General features: G+C 44.6%; 2 protein-coding genes across 2 annotated transcripts in view; both read right to left on the reverse strand.

Moving 5' to 3' along the window:
* Positions 1-1,800: 1,800 nt before the first annotated feature.
* On the reverse strand, positions 1,801-3,295 carry LOC118587648 (U8 snoRNA-decapping enzyme-like). Its single transcript, XM_036193648.1, has 3 exons — positions 3,155-3,295; positions 2,793-3,062; positions 1,801-1,995 (listed from the first exon to the last, which is right to left on the reverse strand). Exons 1-3 carry the CDS (start codon positions 3,293-3,295, stop codon positions 1,801-1,803), a joined length of 606 nt encoding a protein of 201 aa, XP_036049541.1.
* A 6,965-nt stretch (positions 3,296-10,260) lies between these two features.
* Positions 10,261-16,377, reverse strand: part of Nek11 (NIMA related kinase 11) — a 233,011-nt gene continuing 226,894 nt past the window's right edge. Inside the window, exon 15 of the mRNA XM_036193523.1 lies at positions 10,261-11,068. Coding sequence (XP_036049416.1) covers positions 10,813-11,068 — 256 coding nt within the window. The 3' untranslated portion in view covers positions 10,261-10,812. The remainder of the gene's footprint in view (positions 11,069-16,377) is intronic.

Below are 16,377 nucleotides of genomic sequence, written 5' to 3' on the forward strand. Positions count from 1 at the left end.
TCCAGAAAGGACAGTATTTGTACTGTCAGCAGTTGAGGCAAGGGCAGTTCTTTGCCCAGTAGGCCATTTTGTGCCAAGAAGATAAACTTCCAAATGGAAATGTCTTAGAAGCCCAACATTCTCTCAGGATCAAATTGGTGCTGCCAGGAGCAATTGTGTCTCACGTCAAAAGAATTCTAAGTTATTTAAATGCCATATTCTCTAGGTTCATGAAGTGTTTGAAGATTACCTGTCCACCTGACCTATGTATTTATAAATCTGGATAACCTAACTAACATAATTAAGAGATGACAAGCATAGGTGACAATAACTCTGTAAGTCTTATCTACCTAAACAACCTAAGGACTAAGGCTTCCTATAAATAAGGCAAACAGTCTGTAAGCAAATGTACAGTAAAAGGACAATGACTTTAAATTGTGACAATACACAAAATATCTTACAGAGGTAGGAATGTATAGTGCAATATGATAATAATCCTAAATATATATCAGTATACAGATTATCTTAACAGAAGTAGAACATACATACAATATGACAGATATAAATTTACACTTGTATCAATATACAAATATTTCAAATAAGAGTAAAAATATGTGTACAATATAACAAACATAGTTCTGTATTTGTATCAATATACAAATTATCTTAGATAGGAATATAAAAAGTTTATATTTGTATCAACATATAAGAATTAATAACAGTACAAATTATCTAAGGCTGGTATTTTATTAAATTTGTTTACTAATGTATATGGTAGTCTACCATAATATCTTATACCTATCCATTCTAGGAGAAACTCAACTAAGAGTGGCAAAGGTTGCCAATCAGATACAATACAAACAAGACTATCCCAAGAATTAAAGAAATGTGTTCATTGACACACTTTAGCCACACAAACTTTAACCATGCTGTACATGAAAATATATATAGTCTTTTAAAACACCCTGTCAGCTACAAATATATGTGGGGAAATGTGTGGTTCCCAGAGCCTCAAGAGTCATTGTCTGGCCCTTCAGTAAAAGTTTGCTGACCACACTGTGGAGTCTTTAGCAGCAAGGCTGAGGGTCTGCCTTTTTACTAGACCAGGTCGCAAGCATCAGTAGAGAAAGTTGAAGAGCCCAGAAGCCTCGCTCACAGCCTTTTTTCCTAGAAGGCTTTTTGGCAGGGCAGGCAAGACAGGCTGGGTCAATTCCCTTCTGAATTCTCCAGAGAGGACAAAACATTCAGAGCTCTTAGGTCCAACCAAGGTCAGGCCAAGAAGCCATCTCCACCTCCTGACCCTTTATGTTCAGGTCAGGGGGAAGAAAGGGAAGGAAGGTATGGAGCTGGTTAAGGCCTCCTCGAACTTTATGCAACCTGTGGGTTTGATTGAGTCTCAGGTGAAGCCGTTTTCTAGGAGACTTCCCCTGCCTCTGCTCCTCCAGCGAACATGGAGCTGGATACTAGAAGACAGCCTTACAGGAAAGGGAAGGACTCTCCCCTGCTTAGCAAGGAGGGGAGGGGACTACGGTTCCTGGTTAAAGTGGACATGAGGGTGAGTGTCTAGGCCACATGTCATCACAGATTGTCTAGGGCTTCCTGGGTGTGCACATGTATAGAGAGGGACTCAAAATGGCCAGGCCCCTGCAAATGGCTGTGGATTTTTGTCTCTGGTGCTATAGGGCAAGGTCCTTTGTTCAAAACATACTGCATTACATGTCTGCCTTTTATTCTGGTATTAGCAGTCATCTCTCAGGCCTGGAAAACACTCTTCCCAGCCCTCCTGCTAGGCAACGTCCCCTTCTCAGAATCCAGTCAGCCCTAAGATCTGCTTCCATGGATCAAAATTCGTTCCTTGAGGATTGAGACAGTTTCAGGAGTCAGAATCCCCATGTCCTTGAGGGTTTCCAGTAGCTGCTCCCTGGAAGCACCAATGAAGGAATTCCCTAGGAAGGCAGGCAAGCCTCCCACTCCATCATGCAAGGTATACAGGGGCACACGCACCAGGCCCAAGACCTGTGAAGGGGAGGAAACAGGACAAGACATGGTTCTCACTACAGTAAGCGTTCTAGGGCAGATACCACTGCAGGACAAGTCCCAAGGCTCCATACTTCAGAGAGGCCCAGTGGGCCTAACCCTGTACAGGCAATTGGCCCTCAAGACATTCAGTGTCCATCTCCAGGCTAATCCTTCCTACAGCACTTTCCTGTGGCCTGAGACCAGGCATTGCATATGCAGGCACAGTCCTGCATATCAGTAGATCTATTCCAGCTGTGTAGACCTCGCTGGGGAACTCAAGACAACCGCAAATTCACAGGCCTTCCTAAGGAGGTTGTGGGAGGGAAGTCTAGAAATCGCTTTCTCACTAGGGAACTGCCAGTGTGAATTCAGTAGTCACTTTTTCTACACCTCTCCTCCCCATGAGTTTGGTATTTGCCAGAATTGGGGAATCATGTATACACTCATTCAAAAGTCAAACTACTGGGTCCAAAGTCAACCTACTATTGTAGCATCATGCCTGACCAAGTTATCATACTTGGGTGAGTGTGTTCTAGAAAAATCTCTGCAGAGGCCAGTTGTGTGTGTGTGTGTGTGTGTGTTTGTGTGTGTGTGTGTGTGTGTGTGTGTGTGTAAAACTTTCATAGGCGAACACACTAGCAATGTTATCTAGCCTGGAGATGTTCAGGGTTTGGACTAGTCCTGGACACTGGAAAGGGCACAAGATCTGAAGACCAACACTTCCCAAGGGGCTTTTCCTTGGAAAGGGACCACAGAAAAGAGAGGTGGGGTAAGAGGTTCCAGGCTGGCCCCACCTCCAGCCCATAGTCCTTGGCTAGAGGTGCCTTGGCTTCCACGTCCTGGAGCTGTTCTAGGGTCAGACACTTGACGTAGAAGTGGGCCACCACGTTTGATTTGAAATCTCTGAGGGAGCTTCGGTAGTCAGTGTGTTCCACGCGGAAACTGGACACACCCTCACCCAGCTTCTTCAGCAGTTCCTTAGCCAGCCCGTCCTCTAGGCTGGGGCTGTGATCATCCACAAAACCACCAGGGAAGCCCAGTCGTCCATCAAAGCGCAGGTACATCTGGGAGAGGAGGGAGTGGGGATTAGCTGGGAGATGGAAAGGTGGCTCCTAGGTAGGGTACAAGAGCTAAGACAGAAGTGGCTATTCCTCACCAGCACAGCATAGCGTAGAGGGATGCGGCCCCCAAAGAGCACCTTTGGATTGGGTGCATACAGCATCACGTAACAAAGATGTCGCCAGGGGGCGCCCAGGGCCAGGGCTTCTGCCAGTTCCACCTTATTGGATGTGGCCATGGATCTTTGCTTTCGTCCACTCCCGTGGTTCAGCAGGAGGGTCTCACCCCAGACCACCAATGACTGCCGGGTCCATGAGCAGAATGAGAGACACCAGTGCAGGCTTTGCTTGGGGAACGACAGCCAATCAGGCTGGGGCTTTTAGGCCAGGCAGTGGAGAAGGCCCTTGGGAAAGCTGAAAGCTTCCTCGGGGTTGGACCCTGGATCAGGGCGTGGCTAAAGGTGTGGCTGGTGTCCTAAGTCATAGTTAGGAGGCCTGCAAAGCCGTGTGTCTCAGCTTTTCCATGTTGGGCAAGATCAGGTTACCAAGGAGTGTTGAGAGCTGAAGGAACAGGCAGTTGAGAAAGCCACCTCAGGTTTGATTTTGATAGAACCAGAGAATGTGGGTCGGAGTTGGTGTGGGAAGCATAAGTAGGATTTGTGATCTTATAAAAGAGACCCAGAGAGTTCCCTGGCCTCTTCTGATGTGTGAAGTGTGAACAACACGAGGGTTCCCAATAGAACAGGACCTGCCTGCCTGCCTCTTGATCTTGATCTTGCCAATTCCCAGAACTAGGAGAAAGAAACCCTAGTTGTTGGCTCTTCCAGTCTAAGGCACTTGTTTGCAGCAGTGGTGGCGGACTAAGGAAACAGCCTTCGAGACTTGGAGACCTACAGCCACAGGTAGAGCTACCCGGCTCCCTCGCTCGCTCTCGCTAGCTCCCTCCCTCCCTCCCTCCCTCCCTCCCTCTCTCCTTCTCCTCCTCCTCCTCCTCCTCCTCCTCTCTCCTCTCTCTCTCTCTTTCTCATACACACACTCACACACACATACACACACACACACACACACACACACGCACGCACGCACGCACGCACGCACGCACGGGGGCGGGGGAGGGCAGAGACACACACATGGTTTCCACCTCTTCGCGCCATATCTCAAGCTGCCTTCTCTGGGACCCGTTTGGATTTGTGTTTCCAAGCATCCAGTGATGGTGGAGGTAGATGTGGCTGGTACAGGTCATTCCACAAAGGGGACCCAACTTCTCTAGATGAAAGTGCTGCTTCTGTGACGGCAGCTTCAACACTGCTGTAGTTTGGTACTGCATCAGCTCCTCCCCAGGCTTCCTGTGTCCCCCCATTAACCTAATTCCTCGGCTCCTGCCCTGCTTGTCCTCTCCCCCACTCCTGTGCCTAACAAGCGGCTTCATGCTCTTCCTGACTTCATCATGCATATTTCCTACCTCAGGGCTTGACAGTTCTTACAAGAGAATTAACTGTGCAGGACACCAAGATTGTCTAGGTAGGATGTGACTGTGTTGTAAGCTCTAGGACCCCCATCAGCTGGAAGAAGGAATTATGTGTGTTCAATGACTGCATCTCTCTCACTTCCCTCTGTCTATGTAAATATTTCCACATGTAAACATCTGCATCTATATTAAGCCGAACAAGATTTCACACTCTTGTTTCCAATGCTGATCCACCACAACATGGACCATTCTGGTCTCTCCCTCTGCCTTGCAAACATATTCATTTGTATTTCTTAAAAATGGGTACAGTTTGGCTTTACCATTGTAGCATTCCCTGACCTTAGACACACACTTCCTCTAGTTCTGTCGTTTGCCCGTGTGCCTTTGCGCAGTTGAGCTTCTCTGCAGTTGTCCTATCGGAAGTAAATCATCCAGCTCCAGTGCTGTCTTCAGCAATAGTCACTGCTAAGGACTCTTGTCATTAATTTTTAAAAGGCGCGAAGCCAAAAAATGGTGCTTCAAACCCACCATCCAGGACTTGGGAGCCTGAGGCAGGAGGACTGCTGAGAGTTTGAGGTCAGCCTGGACATGGAGAATTCCAGAGCCATGTGGACTACAGAGTGACAGTCGCCCCTGACACACACACCAATGTGTGCCTGAACTTAGCACCTAGTATAACATGTAAACTCAAGGTGTATTCAGCTGGAATACAAAGAAGTGGACCCCATCTATAGAAGACATGGCTCCAGTGTGTTCCATTTCCTCTCTTGAGACACTGTGAAAGCCACAAAGACAGCGCTCATGCTTTGCCTAGGCTATTTTGAAAAAGAGTATCTCTGTTTTTTGTAAAGAGCACAGTCTATTTGAGATGTCCCTCCCCATTTGTAAAAATCAGTGCTCCTGCCCCAAATAAAGTCTGGGAATTTGAGTGTCAGGGAAAGGACAGAAGGTTAGTCTATTGCCACGGTGACATGTGATGATCAAGCTCAAACTCCAAGGAGCATACAGTAATAAACATTGGAGTTTGTGGATTGTATGAATGCCTGGGCTTTATTGTACAGAGGCTGGGATGCCCCAGGAGGACTCTGCTCCATTTCCCATGCTCATATGTCATGGGATAGGTGGACAGGCTGGAGATGACAGCAGAGTGACAGAACACATCAGGGGACCAGCCAAACCAGGCTCCAAAGTGAAACTGAGTCACGCTCAGGGACAGCAGGGAGGGGGGAAGTAACCCAGACAACCCCATCTATCAGAACAGTAAAAATCACATTTCCAATCAACAAAAATGTTTCTAGCTGCTGAAGGACTGACTGCCAGACTAGCTTGGAGTCAAACTGTCCATTCAGCACGTCTTAGTCTGTCTCCTGTTGTTATAACAGACTGCATTAGTACCCACAAACCAACTCATTTAGACAGAACAAAAAATTGCTCATACTACATACAGTTCTACAGACTACAGGGTCAAAGGTCAAGGGGCCACATCTAGTGATAACCTACTTGATGATGGAGCCTCTGAAGAATCCCCAGGTGGCACAGCCATCCAATGACCAGAGGAGCCATGGTTTGTAACAGACAGATGATCCTTGAACCAATGACTACATCATCCAGACAGGTAGAAATTTTTGGCCCAATCACCTCTTAAAGGTCCCACCTAGTCTCACTGTTTACTGTCTCACAACAAGGATTAAATTTCAACAGGTTTTGCTGCAGTCCTACATAAATTCTAATGACCACTGAATTCTTAGTAAATATTTATCAATATACTAAGAATTTGTTGAGCCATACTTATGAACTGTTTTCTGAAATTAGGGAAGAACTGAGTGTTGTATGAAATTTTGTGTTCTGACAAATAAAGCTTGCCTGGAGATCAGAGGGTAGAGCTAGCCACTAGTTAACCATAGAGGTCAGTTGGTTGTGGCATACACCTATAATCCCACACTTGGATTGGGAAGATCGTGTCTGATCCCAGCACATAGGAGGCTGATGCCTTTAATCCCAGCACTAGGGAGGTGGAGATAGGACTATAATGCTGGTGGAGACAGGATCTCTGTCACCCATTCAGTCTGAGGATTTGTAGAGACAGGAAAGCACCCTCCCCTCAACTCAGTCTAAGGATCTGGAGAGGTAAGAAGTCACTGGTGGCTGCTCTGCTTCTCTGATCTTTCAGCTTTCACCCTCGATATCTGACTCAGGTTTTTTATTGTCAAGACTAACTAGGATCACTCTTCCACTGAAGAGCCCTGTGATGATTATTTTGAGGCTATCATAGCAGCTTATCAGGGTGAAGTGGGTGGAGATGGTCTGGAAGGCAAAGCCAGTCTTAGGAGCCAGCCACTCATACATATCTGCAGAGCAGCCATCAAGGGCCAAAGTGTCTGAAAGTGATTATCTTTTGGGATGTGTTTGTAGTGGTAATGGTAGAACCTTAGAAGTGAAGGGGTGCTCGTGGATGAAGGTCCAATGACAGAGCTTTCAAGTAGGCTAACCATAAAGTCAGTGATGCTTCCTTCAACACCAAGAGCATTTACAGCCATCTGAAGCGCTGCTACACACCAGGATGGCAATTTCCCATGATTCCATCTAGTAACTGCATTTTTCTCAGTGGTAGTCAGAGGTAGGCAAGAAACAGATTCAGAGGAAATGAATTGTTGTAGATCACAATAATGTCAGGAGAAGGTCTAGGAGCCACACCATCTGGTGTTCAACTTCTCCCTCATACAGATTGTGGCAGGCAGAACTATTTTCAAACATTGCTTCTTTACTGTGTATCTAACCCTGCTTCACCAACACACACACACACACACACACACACACACACACACACACACACATACACACACACGCATGCATATAGGCACACAGACACCTGTTTCTTCTCTTCACTTCATTTCTTTTTTCCTCTCCCAGTAGCCTGGTCCTCCTTTCTCTTCACAGCCTAATTAATGTCTCATTTTAAGGAAGATTGCAATGTCTTCACCCATGAGCTATAGTTTAATCTGTCGGCCTCTTTTATGCTGAGCCCAGGGCGATGGCTGGACTCTTATAAGACCTAGGACATTTGTTCCAGCCCCAGCCATTAAATAATAAACTTTCATCCTTCTCCCTGTGAGCTTTATCTCTGCATCACCCAAAAGAGCTGTGGCATTTCTTCTGTATACCTGGAAGGCAGAATGTGGTGTGTGTGTGTGTGTGTGTGTGTGTGTGTGTGTGTGTGTGTGTGTGAGAGAGAGAGAGAGAGAGAGAGAGAGAGAGAGAGAGAGAGAACAGCAAAGCACAAAGCCCCTCCGTCTCCAATTTCTGTCATCTTCCATTGATTAGTTATTAACATCCACACTGAAGTAGCCCCACATTAAGACTATATTGCTGAAGGAGTAAGATGTAATGAAAATGACTTTTTCAAGTCAGGTCAAATCTTACTCCTCACTCCCACACCAGTGAGCTAAAGGGAAGGAAAACTCCAGTGATCTTAAGAGGCAATGTTCCCAAAGCCCTTTACTGTGGCTCTCCTTTCTTCTAAGCCTGATGCAGCACACAACCCCAGTCTCTGGAGAGTAGGATATTATCCCTCTGCACCTGTCTTCTTAGAAACATGTTCTAAAATGCAAGACATTGTTCTCTGGGCATATTATGAATTCCTCTTCAGACCTAGCAACTCACACAAGCATTATTCTGTCCTAATAACATAATGACCATCATCAAGGAGACTACACACATTCATTAACTTGGCTTCTTTACAGCCCCTCCTCCTCTGACCAGTTTGCCATCTGATCAATCACCAAAGGGCTGGGGGTGTCCAGAGGACTTCCTGAGGTGAGGCCTCCTCCTTGTCACCACACAAACTGTCCTTTTCTCTCCTCTGAGTAAAACTTACAAACAACAACAAAAAAGGAGGACGTGAAGTCGGGGTAGTGATGGGGTGGGTGAACAAGGGGGAGCTGGAGGAAGGTAGTGTGGGATGGATGTTGTTTCAGCCAGGGTAAACCAAAATCAACTCCAGGAGGAATGGATTTATTTCGGCTTACAACACAGTCTGTCACCGAGGGAGGTGGGGAGGAACTCAAACAGGGCAGGCACTTGGAGGCAGGGGCTGATGAAGAGACCACAGGGGAGTGCTGCTTGCTGGATTGCTCTTCCTGGATTGCTCAGTTTGTTTTAGTATACATCCCAGAACCACCTGCCCAGGGGTGGCATTGCCCACAGTGGGCTGGGCCTTCCCATAATAATCACCAATCAAGAAAATGCACCATAGACTTGTCTACAGGCCAGCCTTCTTGTAGCATTTTTTTTTTTAAAAGAAGGGACTTTAAAAAAAAAAAAAGATTTATTTATTTATTTATTTATTTATTTTATTTATTTATTATATATACAGTGTTGTTTGCATGTATCTCTGCAGGCCAGAAGGGGGAGCCAGATCTCATTACAGATGGTTGTGAGCTACCATGTGGGTACTGGGAATCAAACTCAGGACCTCTGGAAGAACAGCCAGTGCTCTTACCCTCTGAGCCATCTCTCCAGCCCAACAGGCCAGTCTTATGGAGGCAGTTCTTGACTAAGATTCCTTCTTTCCAGATGACTACTTTGTGTCAAGTTGATATAAACACACATTGTATAAATGTCTGAAGTTTTTCAAAGAATAAATAAAAATATAAGAAATAACTGATGCCTGAGGAGACAGCTTATGTGACTTAAGTATAATATTGGCACACACACACACACACACACACACACACACACACACACACACATATTGGGGCTGGAGAGAGGGCTCAGTGGTTAAGAGCACCTGCTGCTTTTGCAGAGGTTCGGGTCTCAGCACCCATGTGAAGGCTCACAATCATCTATAACTCTAGTTCCAGGATCCAACGACCTCTTCTGACCTCTGTAGGCCCCAGGATTGCATATTATACCGGCTAACTTTTATGTCAACTTGACACAAGCTAGAGTCATCAGAGGAGGAGGACTCAACTGAGAAAATGACTCCATAAGGCCAGGTGGTAGGCAAGCCTGTAGAGTATTTCCTTAATTAGTGATTGATGTCAGGGGGCCAAGTCCATTGTGGGTGGTGCCATCCCTGGGCTGGTGGTCCTGGGTTCTATAAGAAAGCAGGCTAAGATGAGCAAGTCAGTAAGCAGCACTCCTTCATGGCCTCTACATCAGCTCCTGCCTCCAAGTTCCTGCCCTGTCTGATTTCCTGTCCTGGCTTCCTTCAGTGATGAACTACCATGTGGAAGTGTAAGCCAAATGAACACTTTCCTCCCCAACTTGTACTTGGTCATGGTGTTTCATCACAGCAATAGTAACCTTAACTAAGACACATATGGTACACACACATATATCCAGACAAAACACTCAAATATACATATCATAAAAATAAGTAAATCTTTAAAACACCAACTAATATCTCATCCATGTGTAAATTTTTAAATGTTTTTAGTAGTAACAAACAGCAAACAAAACAAAGCAAACATTACCTTTACAAAATGTGTTACATTTAACAATACATTGTTATAAGAAAAAGATAGGGGGCTGGAGAGACGGCTCAGCAGTTAAGAGCATTGGCTGCTATTCCAAAGGTCCTGAGTTCAAATCCCAGCAACTACATGGTGGCTCACAAACCATCTATATTGGGATCTGATGCCCTCTTCTGGCATGCAAGTGTACATGCAGACAGAGAACTCATTAAAAATACATAAGTAAATGAAAAGAAAACGATAAAATAGGTGATTTGTCCTATAATGATGAAATCTGTATTTATTATGAATAAAAGCCTTTATTGCTCCATGAGTAAGTTTTGGGAATAAATCACAGAAGGGAGTGTTTTGGGATTTTTCAGTCCAAGCCCATTATTTACACACTGTTTGCATGTTAGTCATAGAAAGAAAAAAATGTTGATCACAAACATCACTGGAGATTAGCAGGTCAATGCCCAGGCCAGTGAGTGTCCTGTGTCTATCATAAGCAAGTTGGCCATAGTTCCTGGAGATCGTGGTGGTTGGGCACTGAGCATGCCCTGGATCGACACAGTACAGAGCACCTGTGTCGTTAGAGTGCTTCTACCCCATTGGAAACCCTGAGGGCTGCAGGCATGAAGGAAAGCCTTTCAGGATGCCAGACGGTGATGATGCCTTGACCTGTGACTCCAAGCACCAGCAGCCAGCTGAGTGAATACTCACAGACATCTCCATAGACATCCTAACTTCCGACCGGGAGCCGAAGGTAAGATGGCGGCTCCAGTTGTGCGCTAGTATCCTGCGATGTAGTCCAGAGTGGAAATCTCATGGATTTTCACAGAACTGAATGTGCTTCTTCGGGATCAGCTTCACAGTGAAGGTTCTTGGGAGTGGGCACTTTTCCTTCTGTGGTCAGCAGCTGCTCCTCAAAGTAGAGGAGCTGGTCAACTTCAAAGCAGTCACTGGCCCGAGGAACCACCGTCTCCAGGTGCTCCCGGATCTCTGCTTCACAGGCATTCTGGTGCCTTGCTCTCTTGAGGTAATTGTAGACCTCCTCAAACACTTCTGTTCCTAGCTTCTGCATGGCTGATCTGCCAAGAAAGGTAGGAAAGATTACAAGCCCCCCAGAGAGATCTCCTGCAAGAAAATACACTTTAAAATCCGTGGTTATACAAACAACACTGCAACCCTGTCACTTGGGAGGGAAAAGAGGAAGGTAAGATAACATATCTCACCCTCAGCATTTAACAGTGGTCAGCGAGCAATGCTTGGGTGTGGTTGACTGTGTCCCAAGTTCTCTTTCAGAATCCATGATCACATATATACACCTGAGGTACATTCTTGCCTTGATTCATGTGTTTGTACACATAATGGATCTGTTGGTGTTTCATCATGATAATAACCCAAGAAAGGCTACTTGTGATGAAAGAGGAGATTATATAGTACATATACTGGGAAGTCTAAAATCTAAGCAGCATAGCACAACTGCCCTGTACTGAAGCCTTCTCCTTGATCTGAACAGTAATTAATGGTAAAAGTGTACAAATACACAGGCAGCTACATGGCTAAGTGGCTACATCCCCACCCTTCGTTTTGACACTATTTAAAAAATATATATCTTTCATCTTCTCTAGACAAATTGTTTTGGGGTAGAAAGACACAGAGAGGCCAGCCAGTAAGTGGCAAAAACATGGAATTTCATAGAATTAAAGTAAAAAAATAAAGAGGATATGAGCAATTCTTCAGGCATAATATAAGAAACCCTTTACATGCACACAGACAAAGCATTCATACACTTTTTTTTTTTTTTTTTTTTTTTTTTTTTTTTTTTTTTTTTTTTTTTTTTTTTTTAGCTGAGAATCGAATCCAGGGCCTTGTGCTTGCTTGGCAAGCACTCTACCACTGAGCTAAATCCCCAGCCCCCATACACATTTTTTTAAAAGTCCTGGGAGTGATTTATGTGCTGTAGGGCATCCCTGCACATCAGGTGTAGAGTCACACAGACAGAATGTCACACACTCTTTAACACTGCCATCTTGACTCATCTGGGGATGACAAGCATCAGGAGTCATTAGGAATGAATAGTAGCTGTCCTCTGTTGGTCTAGTATCTCAAGCAGCTGTCTACCGACAGGGATGGGGTAAAGACAGAAGAGCTCTGTACAAACAAGCATGCAGTTCAGTAGCACGAAGCATCCCTCACTGGACATTTGACTTTAGGGTCTTTTTCCCCTCCAATATTGCATCCTTTTTGCTCAGATAGACTCTTGAATGCAGCTGTTGGCATGACTCCCTGTTGAGCTAGTATTCCTTGTAGGGTTCTCTTATTTGTGACTGAAACTCCATCCATTACTCTAATCACAGTAAAACTACAGAGCAAGGTCCAGCTAGGTACTGCTAGAGAAACACCCAAAACATGAAGTTTGAAAAAAAAAGAAGTACTAAAGGGAAACACCAGTAAAATTATAACCAAATGAAATCTGAGGTAGCCATATTAATAAAAGCCAGATTTTAAGTTAAAAATCATTGCTGGAGGTGGGGTGGGGTGGGGTTAAGAGCAGTTGCTGAACAATCATGAGAACCAGAGTTTGGACTTCAGTACCCAAGTAACAAGCTGGGTGCAGCAGCCCCAGGAGGTTAGAGACAGCAAGATGACTGTGCTTTGGTGGCTTTCAGTATGGCCAATAAAATATGAGTCCCAGGTTTAGGAAGGGATCTTGCCTCAAGGGTAAGGAACCATAGAGGAAGATGTCTGATGCTCTCTTCTGGCCTCCATGAACAAAAACATATGTGTGCACGTTTGTATACATATGTGTATACACTGTCACACACAAATAAATAAAAAGTCCTTTAAAAGCCCATTATTAGGACAAAGAGTTACTATATAATGATAACACTTCAAACAGCAAGGAAAAATAAAAATCTTCAATTAGTATGTAGCTACTAACTAGAAGTATACAAAGCAATACTGAGATAAACTACTGGATATGTCTTCCGAACACGGGATTTAAATATAACTGTCTCTATCATTAGTAAGTAGAAAATTCAAAGTTTTAGTAATGGGGCTGGAGGAAAGGTTCAGTGGTTAAGAGCATGGCTGCTCTTCCAGATGATGTAGATTTGATTCCTGGAACCCACAAGGCATCTCATAACCATCTGTAACTCCATTTCTAGGGAATCTGATGCCCTCTTCTGGCCTCTATAGGCACTGCATAAACATCTTGCACAGACATACACACAGCAAAATACTCATACACAAAATAAAAACAAAAATTTAAAACAAAATATTAGCAATGGCACAGGAGACCTGAAGAGCATAGTTACTGAACTTAGACACACTCAGAGCACAGCCCCCACTGCCATTAGGGGACACAGATTCCTCTCTGACTCTTAGGAAACATTTGCAGCAAGGAATCATCTAGTGGACAACTCAAGTCTCAACAACATTTATACATGTAAGCCAATTTAAACCATTTTAGAAAAAAAGCCAGCCATGCCATAAACTCAGGTGAGGCCAGGAGGAAGTGGGCAGGCTGGGGCTCCCACACTGCCGCACTGTGGTAATGTATGCTTAGAGTCAGGACATTTGATATTTCTACAATGATGCACTGGGGTGCTCAAGAGTCATGACATAGAAACTTCCATTGAAGAGTGCTGTCACTGTTATTTGTGATTTGGAAAAAGGGGGCAGCATCCTTTATTCTGTTAATTTAGAATGACTGTCTTAAAGGAAACCAAGTGGGGTGTGGCTGGTGGAGGGCTATCATTACCATTAGTCACAGCTCTCAAATGGAAAGAAATTCCATTTTAATTTCCCACTCACTTATGTCCCATTTCCTTTTTCAAAAAAGAAGTCAATCATCTCTAAAGTTCCTTTAGGAACTCTTCAATATCAGTTTTTGCCCCAATTCATTTACAGGTTGAACAGCCCAAGGTTGGGCAGGCATTGGGGACAAGCAAGGACCAGGGACCCAGTTACCAGGCTTACCAGGCACTGATTCTGCAGGCTGGATAATGGCACCTGAACACTGAGACCAGCAGCAAGGCTGCCCAGTTTCCAAAGCCTGTGTGCTTGGCTGACTCAGACCCGAAACTCCCTTAACTCCCAGTGGGCACTTCCCCTTCCTTGTCTGACCTCCAAACCCAGTCTCTCTTCTCCACCCGAGTAAAGACCCAAGTCAAGATCTCTTCACTTAGCCTTTGTTATACTTTCTAACCTTATTTAGTATTGGCAATTATTTTTGTTCTTTTTGTTTTGAAACAATCTTATGTAGCTCAGGATGGCTTCAGACTCTATGTAGTTGAGGCTGACCTTGAACTCCTGATCCTCCTGCCTCCATCTCCTGAGTCTTGTGCTGACACAAGTATTGACCATTCTTTCTGGCCTATTTATCTCTATCCCAGAGGTTATAAAAAAAAGAAAGAAAGAAAAAAAAAAGGCCACATGTGTCCTTTGGCTCTGTAAGGGTAACAGATGGTAAAATATTCTCACACTTGAAATTTTTGTTTTATTTTTAAACAATTTCATATTTACAGAAAAGTTCCAGAAGAATGAACACCTTTTGGTACTTGAGGCTTTTGAGAATGAGTAATTAACTAGACACTTCCCCCATAAATGTTTTGGTTTTCATTCATAAACACTCACATGAAGAGCAGCCCCACATCAGGAAATGACACCAGTGGCTTGCTGTCGTCCGTCGACTCTCCCACTGCCCAAAGCACTGCCATGTAACAAAGGCCACAGGATGGCGTGGATTTGGTCTCTTCAGTGGTTTGGACTCTGCGCTTGGAGCGCCTGCACCCACTCTTATCCTGTGACTATCTCTTCTTTTATATTATCCTGAGGATGAGTTCAGGCCTAGCCTCCCATTATCTTGAGATTATCTTAAAGAGCCCTGACTATGCTCTTTATTTTTTATTTATATTATATTATGTTTTTAAATTTCTTCTTTGTTTTACACAGTGTGTTGTAGCAGTTTCCCACCCTCACCCTCCTCCTACCCATCCCCCCCCCCCGGCCTCCCCACTCTCTTCCCCTTTTATGCCCCTGTGTCATTTTATCCACTCCCATCATTCCTTGTCATTATTGTCCTAATTTTATTCACACTTACACACACACACACACACACACACACACACACATTTAGAATAACCTAAATTTTTTTACCAGAAAATTCCAAGATGTAACAGCTTACAGCAAAGTAGCAGGATGTAAAATCAATATACCAATAACAAACTTAATAAGAAGGTTATTAAAAGAAAATTCCATTCACAATAACCTTATATAAACAAACATCAAACAAAAATTTAGGACTACACCTAGCTAAGGAGGTGCAAAGCCTCTAGTATGAAAGCTTTTTTTTTTGCTACAAAGTCGTGTGTGTGTGTGTGTATGTGTGTGTGTGTGTGTGTATCTCTCTCTCTGTGTGTGTGTGTGTGTGTGTGTGTGTGTGTGTGTGTGTGTATTGGGGGTACACGTGGACAATGGTATCATATGTGAAGGTCAGAGGACAACTTTCTAGAATTGGTTCTCTCCTTCTACCATGGGTGTCCTGGGGATCAAACTGAGGTCATGAGGTTGATGGCAAGTGCCTTTACCCACTGAGCATCTCACTGGCCTTTTGATGAAAACAAACACCCCAGGGAAAGAAAAATTAGAGGAGACTCTAGAAGACAGAACGACCTCCATGGGTTGACAACTTTACCATTGTGATCTAATATTACCATAAGTGATCTAAAGATGTAACAAAATCCTCACTGCAACTCCAATGACACTATTAACTGAATTAGAAATAAAACCAAAATTCATATGGAAACACACAGATGAAACCCAAATAACTAAACCAGTCTCAGCAGAAAGAATAATGCTGAAGACAGCAAGACATCTGTCCTCAAACTAACCACAGAGCCACCATGATACAGTGTGGGCATTTGTCCTCAAACTAGCCACAGAGCCGCCATGGCAGAGACAGTGTGGGCATCTGTCCTCAAACTAACCACAGAGCCGCCATGGCAGAGACAGTGTGGGCATTTGTCCTCAAACTAACCACAGAGCCGCCATGGCAGAGACAGTGTGGGCATCTGTCCTCAAACTAGCCACAGAGCCGCCATGGCAGAGACAGTGTGGGCATCTGTCCTCAAACTAACCACAGAGCCGCCATGGCAGAGACAGTGTGGGCATCTGTCCTCAAACTAACCACAGAGCCGCCATGGCAGAGACAGTGTGGGCATTTGTCTTCAAACTAGCCACAGAGCCGCCATGGCAGAGACAGTGTGGGCATTTGTCTTCAAACTAGCCACAGAGCCACCATGGCAGAGACAGTGTGGGCATCTGTCCTCAAACTAACCACAGAGCCGCCATGGCAGAGACAGTGTGGGCATTTGTCTTCAAACTAGCCACA

This window comes from Onychomys torridus, chromosome 7 (assembly GCF_903995425.1).
Source record: "Onychomys torridus chromosome 7, mOncTor1.1, whole genome shotgun sequence".
Classification (NCBI taxonomy): Eukaryota; Metazoa; Chordata; class Mammalia; order Rodentia; family Cricetidae; genus Onychomys; species Onychomys torridus.